Below are 13,525 nucleotides of genomic sequence, written 5' to 3' on the forward strand. Positions count from 1 at the left end.
AGTGTCATGGCTGACCGTTCTGCCTTAAAAGCACAGGGCCACAATGTTATTAACAACACCTGTGTCATATCTGCTATCCCATGTCATAACTTTTGCAGTAGGTGCCTATTATAGCTTCACCAATACAAAATTTGACATCACTGCCAAGACACATGGGCTGTTATTCTTTGCCGACAGATCCCATAAATTTAAATTTTGAAGAATTGTGACCAAAATATTGCCACTGGGTAGCTTTTAAACTCAGCATGAGCAGTAAAAATAAAGGAAAGTCTCGGACTATCTGGCTTTTAAACATTATACATCACATATGTGATTTACTGGCAAATATTCTGTTAATTTGGGTCTGGAATTGAGTTTTTCAAGCTGCTAAAATAGTGGTCCAAGAGGAGAAAAGACACAAAAATTCTAATTAATTCCTACATCCTGATGCTACTAATGAGTTGAATGTTGTTTAAGAAAGAAAGAAAGAATAAAAAGAGAGAAAGAAAGACAAAAATCATCTCAGGATTTATTTAATATGGGGTAGCAACAAAGAAGCGTGGGGCTCCTTTTAAATTATACTGAGATAAAAATAGCAAGGTGCACATTTGTAACACATCTCCAAAAGCAGTTAATATGACATGTCATCTAATGACTCATTTGTTTAACCTACATTATGAAAGAATGTGTCAGTTAGTGGAAGTTAATTAACCTTAAGTTAACATTTGAAAAACAAGTAGTTTAAAAGCAGGCCAACCCCCTCAAGGCAATGCAACACACTCAAATGTGGTACAAATAGACACTCCTCCAAATGAATTGGCCAACTTCTGTAGCAAGAATAATGGATAGATCAAGTTGATTTCATCAATTTTCTCTCCCCCTCTAGTCTAATATTACATTGCCTCTTCCTCCGGGCCTCCCTTTTGGCAATGCTGCCTCCCATCTTTTTCCTCTGTGCCTGTCGCATACTAATGAGCAAGCTTTGTGCAGCCTGGCACAAAGTGCAGTCCCTGACACAACACATACATCACAGAGAGCTGTGATCTGGTCAGCGTGATTCTGCTGCCTCTGCTGTGGAAGAAGAGCAGAGCTTTGTGCACAGCTACTTGCTCTGAGAACTTGTACACGGGACCCAAGCCACCTCTGTACAGGGTGCTAAAGAGGGCTGTGCTATACCATGGGGCTCTCACTGAGACTGCTTTACTAGGGTTAGTAAAGGGTTAGTAAATTAACAGCTTAAAAAAAGTGAATGGAATGCCTTTGTGGCTCAAGTAAAATTCCTTATTTAAATATCTGCATTCAAGAAAGAAAAAAAACCCTCACTGAACTAAACTCTAAAATAGCTATCCTGACATCAATCATGGTTCGCATTAGTGGAAAACTATTTCTGAGTGCTCCACAAATTATTCAGTGATATTTTTACTTTTCATCTCCTTAGTATGCATGCATCTGTATGTTCTCCAACCAGAATTACCCTACTTTAACTATCTTTTGGAGTGAATATCTATATTTGAAATGGCAGAGTACATCTTTTAATAACACTCCTATTAACCGTTCCCAGAATACAAACACTACATATTGCCAAAAAAATATGCCTATTACAATTCCAATCAAATTGTATGTCCTAAACATGCAACTTTTTGTGGCTTTTATGGATTGCAATCATGCAATAAACAGCAGTGAACAACAGTTTCGTGTCTCTTCGATTAATATTAGACATCAGGGTTGCTAAAATTCATTAGCCTCCCATTGATCCCATGTACACCCTGCTTCTGCAAAGCTGGTCTTTCCCATGCAGCAAAAAGATTTGAACCTTACAAATGACAAAGCACCTGCTTTCTGCGCAGCTACAACCATGTGCATCTTTGTGTATCCATTCTGGTCAGAATCCTGTAATCTGTTTCCTCATTACTCTTTCAACTGAGGCACCAGCAAGAAACAGGGGCTCAAGACAATCCCACGTGCTTGGACAAAATGTCTGGCTGATGCAAAACATGACCCAGACTGGAAAGAGCGCAGGCTACCTGGGGTGACACGACCAGGATGCCAGCCGTGTGATCTACTACTACAAATTAGTATTCAAAGACTACAGGGCTCTGGGATCAAGGCCCGTCCATAAGGACAACCACACCAGACTGCTACATCAGGTGTCTATTCAACTCAGCACAATCACTTCTTGGCACTTGCTGTGGAGTCTGTTAATACTGTATCTTTTGATGAGCACTCAAAGCTGCAATCCACTTATGTGTGAGCTCTGCATGGATGTCAGCATTAGTCAGATCCACAGTATTTCTGCACATCTTATAAAATATAAATGATTTGATGACAGCAGGTAAAAACACCTCATTCGCAAGTACTTTTGCAACTAACACAACAAACGTTTTCTCAATGCATCTTTTAATCTAGAACAAACGCACCAGGATTTAGAGGTTTCCAGACTTCAAGACAATGAAAGGTACCCATTTAAGAAAATAAAGCTGACAAATATTTTGGATTTTGCATGTTGAGTGGTGCATACAATTAAAGTGAATAGAATTGCTGACTAATCAGCTCTTAAATTAGGTTGGAACAGAGCAGCAAACAGTCATAAGGTGTAACAGTGAGTTCAGTGTGGAAGAGCAAAACACACTCAAAGAACTGGTTGAGTAAGGTATGCTTAACCCGATATGTTTAGATCCCAACTTTAGGAGAGATTGTTTTCACATCTAATGAACATTAGAGTGCATCTTTTAGGAAACGTGATATCTCAAGAAATTCCCAAATGCCCACACTGTGGATGGAGCATTTTAAAACAAAAAGCCTACTCAAAAACCACAGGGCAGCCATATTTCACGTCTAAGATAGCCCAGACAAGGTGAGGCATGTGAGGAGGTTTCCCACATTCTGTAGTGCTTACTGTAAAGGCAACTAAAAAAGCAATTTGATACAACAAGAGAAATTAAGAAGTTATTTTCTTGATAGATGATAAGGAAATGCTTTAACATTTATCTGAATCGATGTACACATGCCAGACCAATTCAGAGACATCCCATCTAACAAATGAGGTATGATCACAAAGTCCTGCAATGCTGCAAACCAAAAATACTTTGTGCGCTTTGATGCATAAAGCATCAAAGGGAAGGCTTGAACTGTGGTGAGTACAACACAAAGAGCTCGAAAATATGCTTGTTTATTGACATCAACAACAAAGTCTCCACCTTTAAAGGCTCTTATTTTTCACACAGAGAGGAAATCCAGCATGCATGGCGAGTAAGTGTGTTCATATCGCTGGAAGCCAGAGGTGAATAAGAGGATGGCCTTGAAAGTGAATAGCAGCATAGTTTGTGCTTTTAATAAACCCACTGAACTTTCTGATCACACCTCCTAAAGTATCTGCAACTATGGTGAATCAACACGGGAAACAAATATCCCCGGCCCTGTTAACATAACACAAACAACACGATCATATCCAAACTTTTAGAGTCAAGTCAAAAAAATCTAAAAAAATTAATAGTCTAATAAATTTATATTTAAAGCCTTGCAAGACTAAAAAGCATGATTCATAGCTACTTAACTCCACAGCATGAAATTCTATTTGTTCTATCTGAGCTGGTCCATTATGTGGAGTCTCCTGTCACTTCTCTCTCTTACTCACATAAAGAGTGAGCGTTTTCTTCATGCAGAACAATTTTAATGTCTTTACTGTGTCTGTCTCCTACCGAGAGACATAATAACCCAACTCATAACCACTTCAGTTTTCATTAGCCTCATCAAAGCACTGAGTGCACCTAATGACACCAGTGAACTTTCCTTCAATCAATAAAGCTTTGATGGAACCACTTAATCTCCAATAAAAGCAGCCCCACCCACTGAAGTGTTGAGCAGACCAGACCAAAAACCCTCAGTCTGAGAAATTCAGACATCACTGTATCACTATATTTTACTTAACTTCCAGCAACATATGTACCATCATATGTTGTAAAAAAACAAAAAAAAAAAAAAAAGGTTTGAAAAGGGAACAAAATTAACCCGGAAAAAAAAAAAAAATAAAAAACTGTAGCCCGTATCATTTCTGGGGTGGATGAACGGTTACCGAGTCAGGGCTCGCAAAATCGCTAGCCCAACGTCCCGGAGCTAGCGATATCTCCGGTCGGGCGACCAAAATCTATCTCAGCCCCCGCCCTATCTCAGACCGACGGGCGGGGGCTGAGATAGATTTTGCGAGCCCTGCGAGTGATGCCTGTATGTTATGTAACATTTTGTTGACAATGAACCAATTATGAATAGGATGGACTGAACCACCCTTCACCAGGAGAGCAGGTAGAAGGCATCTGTTGACATCTTGTTTTAAAGATACTCAGAAAATATTCATTTACAAAGCATTAAAATGTATCAACATTACCTTGTCTGCATCCACTTTGCCTCTTATGAACTCCATTTTCCAGAACTGCAGTGCCTGCTCCAAAGACAGGCCGATACCTTTGAGGAAGAGACCGTATTGCATCCGACCTCCGTGGCGGAGATGATGGTTTTCTCTAAGAGACTGGTGGAGCTGCCTCATACACAATGGGAATGACTTCCCTGAAAGCTGTAAGCAGGTAATTGTTAATGACAAACCTGAAGAAATGCCTTATATAATTTATATTTTCCTATAAGTACATATTTTGTATCTATGGAGTACAAAGGATATTAATTAAGTGAAATTAAACACCACATATTTTTGTATTCACTGCCCCAGACCAGCAATAAGGCCCTTCTATGCAAAAAGGCACCTTGAAGAATTTGCCATGCGAAGAAATTTCAAGAACAGATGTTTAAAGCAACTTACTGAATCAATCTGATCCAAGGAGATTTTCCCAACATTCTTCTGGATGCTGTAATCCTGTCCCACATAGGCATGACTAAAAGAAGAAAAACAATACATTATACACGTGTGTAGTTGTCAACGATCTGCTGATTCAATGACAGCAGAGCCTCAAACCTGTGCACCAGGAGCTTCATATCATAGCTTTCCTGGCTGAACAGCACCTGTAGATGCTATAGTACTTTTGGCCAGTCTATTCAGTGTTTACTGTTTGCCAGGAACTTAAAGTAGAAAACTCAAATGATCTTTTTTAGATACATTCAGCAGATTTAAAAGTATTATACAAACACCCATAACAGCTTAAGATGACGTCTTCAATTGTCTTGCTTTGTCCAACCAAGACTACAAATAATAAAAAGAAGCCAAAATCAAAATATTTTCTATGAACTCAAAGATCTATACCATTTATTCCCTTACCCTGTTCTTAAAACTGCGACTGTCTCTCTACCTTGTAATTACCCATGTGAACTAACACGACTACCATCCAATATTTTCTCCCAGAAAAGCAGCAGGCATGGTAGATAAAACAGTGCACAAGTTGGATATTTCTAGTAACCTTATGCTGGAAGCATTATGCTGAACACGCACTAAGGGGCAAAAAGTTTCCACAACATCTGGACTTTATTTAAAGTGTCTGGGTTAACTCAGACCAACCAAAGACACTTTGGTGCAGAAGATCAATTGTGCTAGAAGTCTTTTTCATGGCCACACTGGCGAAACAGCAGCGATGTTATTCATCCTGCTTCTTACCTGAGGTGGTTAAGGAGAGGTTGGAGCCGTTCATCAGAATGCACTGCTGGTAGCGAGCGAGCCGTCAACTGCAGGAGAGATGGGCATCACATGAGTAATGGCAAACAGTCTAGGTCAAAGTGTTATAACGGCCCAAAGTTGCAGGTTAAGTGCACCTGATTCGTTTTAAACTATTTGCACTTTAAACTAGCGCACAGAATCTCGTAATTAAAGCTGTCTTTCTGGAGCACCGTTATCCAAACAGATCAGAAACGTGTAAACAATTTAAACCAAAAGTTAAGTTCGCCACAGTATCTATCATTAAAGACCTTGATTATGTGTTGCTCAGTGTTTACTAATTTCCAACGAAAAAAAGAAAAAAGGAAATTGCTGGCTGTGCGATCAATCCTGCGACACCTATGTGAATCCACGACATTCAAAACAAATTACAAAAATCCTGCTTTACTAAATGTATCCTTGCAGCCTCTTGTCAGCTTAGTGTATCAACGCCCTTAAGAGCGATAACGTTAATGCATCTCCACGCAACCTTGGCTTAAAAAACAGTAAGATGATTTTTCTGACTTCAGGTTGAGCAAATCATCTACGCAACACATTTTAACACCATCCTAAAACATGTGACAGCAACTGTCAGGCTATTCTTTACAACATCCTCCGACTTGAAGCTTTCGCATGCTGTCTCAGTCTAAAAACAGGCAGCTGTAGGCCTGAATTATGTTTTTTTTTATTGAAAAAAAAAGAAAAGAAAAACAAGAAACACCCCTAAAGATCCATGTTCATTCCTCTGCAAAAAAAGCTTGAGTCTAAATCCTGACTCTTGACTTTTAGTCAGTTCCAGGTCTGCCTTGAACCATGCACCAAAGACATTTTAAGATGCAGCATTCTGTTTGTTAAACTGAACAACAAACCAATAAATGGAGTCACATGGAGAGGCAGCTTTCCGTTTCATACCTTTTTAATGACACGTTCTCTGTGATGTCCCCTTGTTGTCCCCAGCAAAGGAGAATAACCATTACAGTAACACACTGGCTCACTTACAAGAATACTAGTTTTGTTGAATTATTCCATTCCAGCAGTTAGTGGTCTGGATAATTACCTGAAAATTGGAGAATTGCAGAACCGAACAAACTTGGTCTTTTTCATTTGAGCTTTATTTTTCTCTTCTAATTTCTAAGCTGGTCCTGCCTGAACAACTGTTGTATGTCAACAATAGTGCAAATGCAGTGACGTCGATCGTGGCTCAAGAGTTGGGAGTTCGCCTTGTAATCGGAAGGTTGCCGAGCGCTATATAAATACAGGCCACTTACCATTTACATCCTGTACTATACCATCCACGCAAACGGGTCTCCCGACACTGGTTATACTACAACCTGAGAGGTTTTCAGAATCATAGTTTTCCCTGTGATTCTGAAAACCTCTCACCTAAATGCTACACTTCTTTCTTTTTGAGAAATAAAAAGCACCAAATTGCTCTGCATTTATTCTCAGGTACATCTAAAACTACTCTCAGAAATCACAATCCAATCATTCTGGTTATCAAACAATTCATTTAGACAGAAGGGAGTTTTAGATAAGTACTTCAAATTGCCAGAGAGCATTTTAGCTCAGTGGCTCAAAGAAGCCCACTCTTTGTCATGAGGACACGGTATTAACTGAGAAGACAGTGAAAGTGGCTACTCTGTTACAGTGACAGACAACGTAACACAACCACATCACAAAGGCTGAAGTGTGCATTGAAATGATTTTCTCTTAGAACTGCCGCTCCTTTGTTTAAGCTACCGTTTAACTTAAAATCCGTCGCTAAAATCAGCGTTCTAGTTTAAAACACTACACGGAAGACTGACGTACAATTACAGAGGGGAAAACAATATGAAAGGTATGCACGGTAATGGCTGACACATATTTTGCAGGCACTGATAACATACTGTATGTGAAAAAAGCAAATGAAATAATCATGAAAGGTCTTTGAAGACAAATAAAAATAAAAAGTGATTAGTGTTTGTTTTTTTTTTTAAACAGGTGCACTTTTGATAAACTCAAACTCACAGCCTCGTCTTTGGCTGTGTTACAACATGTGGCCGTACAAAGGAGTAATTTTGTCATGTAGAGTAAATGTATGTCTATCGTCTACTGGTTAATTAGGATGTGAGAACCTGGGTATTGATGTTTTGATGTCCGAATAAAGTGAACTCTGACCACCCGATGTGGATCTATACCAGGAAAAGAGCCAATTTTCAGCAAAGGGTGCCAAACTATAAAACACTGACCCCTCATATCGATCCAATATTTACTCCACCTTACTGTACCAATTAATGAGCAGAGTGTGGTCTACTTCAGACAACTTTGAGTTTCTTCCTACATTTTCAGCTTCTTGTGCCAAAAATAAAGCGACGTCTTCTCTATAATTCTTTTAAACAGTGGCTTCTCTAATCTCGAAATATGTGTAATTCCTGTATCCACCGCTCTTACCACTCTATAACACAAAATGTAATTCACAAATACTGGTAATTGTAATGAAATAAAATATTGTTTTCTGTGTCTCAGTACAGCAAGTCATCTATTTCAAGATTTCTTGCCTAATTAACGTTGATTAATGTCAATTCATAAACCACAAACTGACACTGCCTTTAGTTGCTGCTCCTTGTGCTCATTTCGCCATCTGGACTACTCGCCACCATGGAGCTGAGCTTGGGCTGTCTTCTCACATATATTATATATTTATTTAAAAAAAGAGAAAAAAAAAAGGGGGGAAAAGGCCTCTGGTTCCCAAAACATTGCATTTCAAGTCCCTCAGGACATTCTAAGCAATGCAAAAGCTTGGTGATACGGCCCCATCATAAACCCCCTTCAGCAGCCTTTAAAAAAAACATCATGCCTGCAGGGACAATAAGCACTTTCCTACTAGATGTCCCAAATCTTTCCTCCAGATATTTTCTGCCACATGTGCATACTTATTCCCCTCATTTGAACCCTGTGTTTCTACCATTTCCCTCGGGGCACTGAAAGCAACAATGGCAATTTAATAATTCTCCTTATGGAATCGGGGATTCTGCATGCACAAATGGCATGAAAATGGCCACTAGTGTAAAATAATATAAAGTGAAGGTGTGATGGAGTGAGTCACAAATAGGGCTGGGTATCGTCACTGATTTCTAGAATCGATTCGATCCACGACTCGATTCAATTCGATTCTATTTAAATCTGGCAAATTTTGCCTCAGACAGTCAGAAATATTATAATTCAGATCAGTACATTTACATATTTTTGTATCTATAAAAAGGAAGCTGACACTCGCAAGACTTTATCAAAGGTGTAAGCATCACAGCAGATTTTATAAAAATATTCTGCAGTACATCAAAAATGAAAGAAAACCATTAATCAACATATGAACATTACCTCTGAAGTTACAGCGGTTTTATTAGAGACACGGCTAAGCATTTTGATTTTTGCATAATTTTAAAGAGTTTAAATTTGTTCAGAAGCCTATTGAACGGCAGAAATTAGGTTTTCTTTTCGGAAGTAAGTAAAAGGGGAAAAAACAAAACAGCGGCCGACAGCGCTGTAAATGGTAGACTTGTGCGTAACAAGCAAGCGAATAATGCAGAAAACAGATTTTTAGACGGGAAACTGTTCTTGAAGTACAGAGAGAAAGCGAGAGAGAGAGAGAGCTGTGCATGACGTGTGATTTTATCGTGGTGGAAGCAAAACAGCAAAAGTCAGAGGGAATTCATGACGATGTTTTTGTGAAGCTTAGTTTGGATCTTCTTTTGCTGCTGGTTTGGTCAATATTGTTTGGAGAGAGATAAAACTAACAGCTTTAGAATCGCCGCAAAAAGGGTGTAAACACAAAGCGCAGACCCGCCGAAACATTGGAATCAGCCAGCTGTCGGCTTTCAGCCCCGACCGTGTCCGTGCCGTCGGGTGAAAAATGCGACATCTCACTGATTCTGATCCGTCGGAGGCTCCGAGCTTTGTGTTTACATCTTTGTGCAGAATCCGTGTACCTGCTCTCATTTACTGTTTTAGCTGTTTGGTGGTTCTTGAAATTTTGTGAGGTTTAACCTGAGATTCTGGCGTTTCGGTCAAAATTAATTAATATTTTAAAAAATCGATTCAGGATTTTAATGAATCGATATCACGTTATCCAAGCCAGAATCGATTTTAATCGATAAATCGATGATCAAAACCCACCCCTAGTCACAAAGGTGATGATTAAAGATAGTATTGTACTGGAGGCAATAAAATGGGCCTACATGTGTACTGTAGTCTGAACAATACTGGAGTTCAAAGCATATTCAGATTTGGAGGTTTTAAAAAGCTCAGATTTAAGTTTGAACTCTTATGTTTAGGCTTAAAAAGCAACGAAATGCTGAGAATTCTCAATTGTGCTCCTCCATTATTGTGTTAACAACACAAAAAAATAAAATTTCACTTACTGCAAGAGCTTTAGACAGCCTTGTGCGGAAATCATTGAGAACAATGGTGACAATATCCTGATGGGGAATGTATGCATAGCCTTGTTTGAGGTACACTTTCCTCAGTCGCACAAGATCCAGGGCATCTTGAAAAGGCACCTTTAAAACGTAATGACAGTTGGAGGAAGAAAAAAAAACAAAACAATTAAATCATTAATGTGTTCACAGTATAAAGGCCAGCCGTGTGTCCTTAGTAATTTGGCTGCTTAAATTGTGATCCAAGGATACAATTTAAGCTCAGCAAACCAAATGGGATGATTTACATTCTCCCAGTGAAAATGATTGTCAGTAGCAAGGAAATTTAAATTAAACTCTAGCTTTTAAATTCTGTTAATAGAAAAACTGCATTTAATCCATTTGCATGTTAAATCATTATGAGTAGAGACCTGACTGACAGAACATAATCACAGCCTTTAAAAGATTTGCCTACTATGCACATCGGAATATACAACATAATGTCAATGCATTTCTTTAGTAAGAGTAAGATAAACACATGTGGCGTTGTAATTCTACATTTGGAAAAGCTGGATTTTTTCCATAATGTTGGTTTAAACTGCCCCGGGGAGAAATATTTGCTCATTTATTTCATATCGGTGATGATCTGTCTCTATCTGATGAGATACTGGCTCCAGGGGATGAGGGGTTTATTAAAAAAAAAAAAAAAAAGTAGCGCTAAGCAGACAAATCAGAGTTTTACTCCAGTGTATAAAAGTACTCTCACACATGTAAGCATTACACAATAGATATGATGCAAATGAGAAAGCTTGAGGGGTAATTTGTCCAAGTCTAATACTGGACAAAAAGAAGACGTTACTAGAATTCAAAACACAGGATCAGAATCAGAATCAGAATCAGAATCAGAAAGGGTTTTATTGCCAAATGTTGAGCAGGTTTACAACATTAGGAAATTGCTGCGGTCCAAGATGTTCTGCAAAGTCTGACCAACCTACCTTACACCATATATTATCATGCACTGTGCTATTACCTTTAATGATCGCTACTTCAAAAACTCTCCTGAATGACTCTTAACTATGCAGAAAGAGAACTCGAGCCATCATGACACATCAACCTAACAGGGCCACTGTCTAAATGTCTTGGAAGTTACATTCCCTCTGTGGTGTGTTCGTGAATATAAACTATAACCTACACTATATATATGTCTCACCTTGTAGAACTCGTGTTCCATCACCTTGATTCCACTGATGCCAAAGCTGGAGTTTATAAGTTGATCCTTCAGCTCAGTCTTCTCCTCGCTGCTAATCTGAAAAGTTGTGAGATTTCATTGAGGAGTTGCATAAGCTGAACTGTTAATATGATGTTAATAAGCTTGTGGAAAACAAACATTGTTTAAAAAAACAAAACAAAAACCTAAAGTTGGCTTTGCATTCTGGCTTACACCCCGCCACCACCATGTTATCCAAACCTACTGTAGTTCTTTCCTTTTGTGAGCCTAAAAGCAAAACAGAGACTAAGTACACTATATAATATATAGTGTAAACTATATATATTATATTTATGTTTTGGGATTTATTATTAAAAAAAAATAATACACACATATTTGAAATATAATTTTTTCACAATTAAATCTTTTACTGAATAGGGCCAACTTTTTAAAGATGGAAGATGTTATGATGATTGAACAGCTCCACCTAGTGAAAATACAACTGAACACCACTATGCTGTGTATAGAAACAACTTGCATGGATTTAGGCCCGTGTCCTCAACATACTCGGAGCCTGACATAGAAACAAAATCCAAGATATATTTTCTAAAACACATTATGGTGAAGAGGCACTTAAATGTAAGTTAATCAAATGTAAGTAAGTAAATTTTCAAGGTGATATAAAAAAAAAAAAAGACTAATTGTGTGTTTCTGAATAAGTCACTATTACAAGTAGACAGAAATTTGAAGTTCCCAGTTGGAAATTTTTTGTGGTAAGCCTCCTCAACTTAAATTTCCAGAAAAAAAATATTTTTGAAATATGTCAAGTGTTTTCTTTAGGAAAGCTTACTGTGTCATAATGAAGATTATTCTTGTGAAGAAATGCCAGTTGTTGTTTTGGGAACAAGTCAATAAAACGGAAGCGGAAAAGATCAACTTCCTGTTGTATAAACCAGCGCCTCAGATCTTCCCTTTGAGAGACAAATGGAAATAAACATTTATCTTTTGCAGCTGAACAACTTATATTCTTACCACATCTTCCAGTATTCCTAAATGGAGACTAAAGACTTACGTTTGGCAGTAGGCCAGTCTGAGAATGAAGTGGGAGATATGGTCTTTTCTTCGTTTTTCATATTCAGTTGGTCCACTTTGAGATTTCTTGTCATCCTTAAGAGTTAGAAAACAATTAGGTAATTTGAAAGACAAAATGGATGTCAATCATTTAATCATCATTCACCACTTCTTGTCATGTTGTACAGTTTTTGTTTTATGTACATATATGAAAAAAATATCATGTACTAAAAGTCATGTTTATGGTAGCTGTACACTAACTTCCATTATCTCAGGCTCTTGTAATTCAGCATAGGGTCTTAAAATGTTAGTAAATGAGTCACGTTTTCAGCAACACCCAGCAGTGTCTCTTCTTTACTAATACAAATACATTTTATTGCTAAATCATGCTATTTCATCACTATTGCAAAGAGAATTTGATGGATCCTGCGCAAGCTTAACTCCTCAAAGTCAATACTGTGTCAATACACATCGAGCTAAACACTGGTCTCACTCTAAAAGCTATGCCAGTTTATTAGATATGTCTCACTCACAAGGGGGGCACAAGCACCATGAAGTGCAGTGCGATATTACAGGACCCTAACCAAATCCAATCCCTGTGTTTTCATTAAAACACATAGCGGGTAAAAGTTTAAAAAGAAATCTCTTTGTGATAAAGCTTTAGTTGAAGATGTTGACAACACAATGCAATAACTGACTCATTAATACTGTTTAAAGGTGCACAATGGGAAACATACTCACAGCATCTGGTCTGTAAGGAAAGTTCAGAGTTTTAAGCTGACTCTGAAGTTTGCCTCTATACGAATCTGTAAGCTTGACATGGCTCACGCCCAAGTTCTCCACAGTCTTCAACACTACAGTGGCATTAAAACAAACATTACAAACCACATGTCCTAAATAAAACGTATTACACAAGAGCAGAGAAAACAATGCTTACAGTAATTTTCATCATTTGATTTCACAAGTAGTATGAGACAAATCTTACACTTCAGTCGTTCCACAGCAAATGTTTCAAATTCAGAGAGAGAGATGTTTTCAAGAGGAGGCTGTCCATAAAACTGCAGCTGCTGCCCATAGAGCTCCGACTGAGGGTTAATGCTAATCTTCTTTTTTCTGCCTCCAAACTGCATAGTGCCTGATGGTAAAAGAAATCAAGCATGTTTTAATGTACCACTTGCTAACAAGCTGGGTCCCAAACCTGCCATATCTGATGTAGTGAGCCATTGACCAAAGCGACATTCAATACAA

The 13,525-nt window shown here is 38.2% G+C and overlaps 1 protein-coding gene across 2 annotated transcripts in view; it reads right to left on the reverse strand.

Annotated features, from left to right (window-relative positions):
• prim2 (DNA primase subunit 2) overlaps positions 1-13,525 on the reverse strand; it is a 24,024-nt gene that overhangs the window by 8,369 nt on the left and 2,130 nt on the right. For both annotated transcript variants that reach the window (XM_005737132.1, XM_005737131.1), the window contains exons 2-10: positions 13,263-13,412; positions 13,019-13,131; positions 12,279-12,373; positions 12,057-12,177; positions 11,210-11,305; positions 10,006-10,143; positions 5,573-5,640; positions 4,787-4,859; positions 4,361-4,546 (exon numbers count right to left, since the gene is read on the reverse strand). In XM_005737132.1, coding sequence (XP_005737189.1) covers positions 4,361-4,546; positions 4,787-4,859; positions 5,573-5,640; positions 10,006-10,143; positions 11,210-11,305; positions 12,057-12,177; positions 12,279-12,373; positions 13,019-13,131; positions 13,263-13,407 — 1,035 coding nt within the window. In that variant the 5' untranslated portion in view covers positions 13,408-13,412. The remainder of the gene's footprint in view (positions 1-4,360; positions 4,547-4,786; positions 4,860-5,572; positions 5,641-10,005; positions 10,144-11,209; positions 11,306-12,056; positions 12,178-12,278; positions 12,374-13,018; positions 13,132-13,262; positions 13,413-13,525) is intronic.

Source organism: Pundamilia nyererei, unplaced genomic scaffold, assembly GCF_000239375.1.
Source record: "Pundamilia nyererei isolate P.nyererei 1_Seehausen unplaced genomic scaffold, PunNye1.0 scaffold00073, whole genome shotgun sequence".
NCBI classification, from domain to species: domain Eukaryota; kingdom Metazoa; phylum Chordata; class Actinopteri; order Cichliformes; family Cichlidae; genus Pundamilia; species Pundamilia nyererei.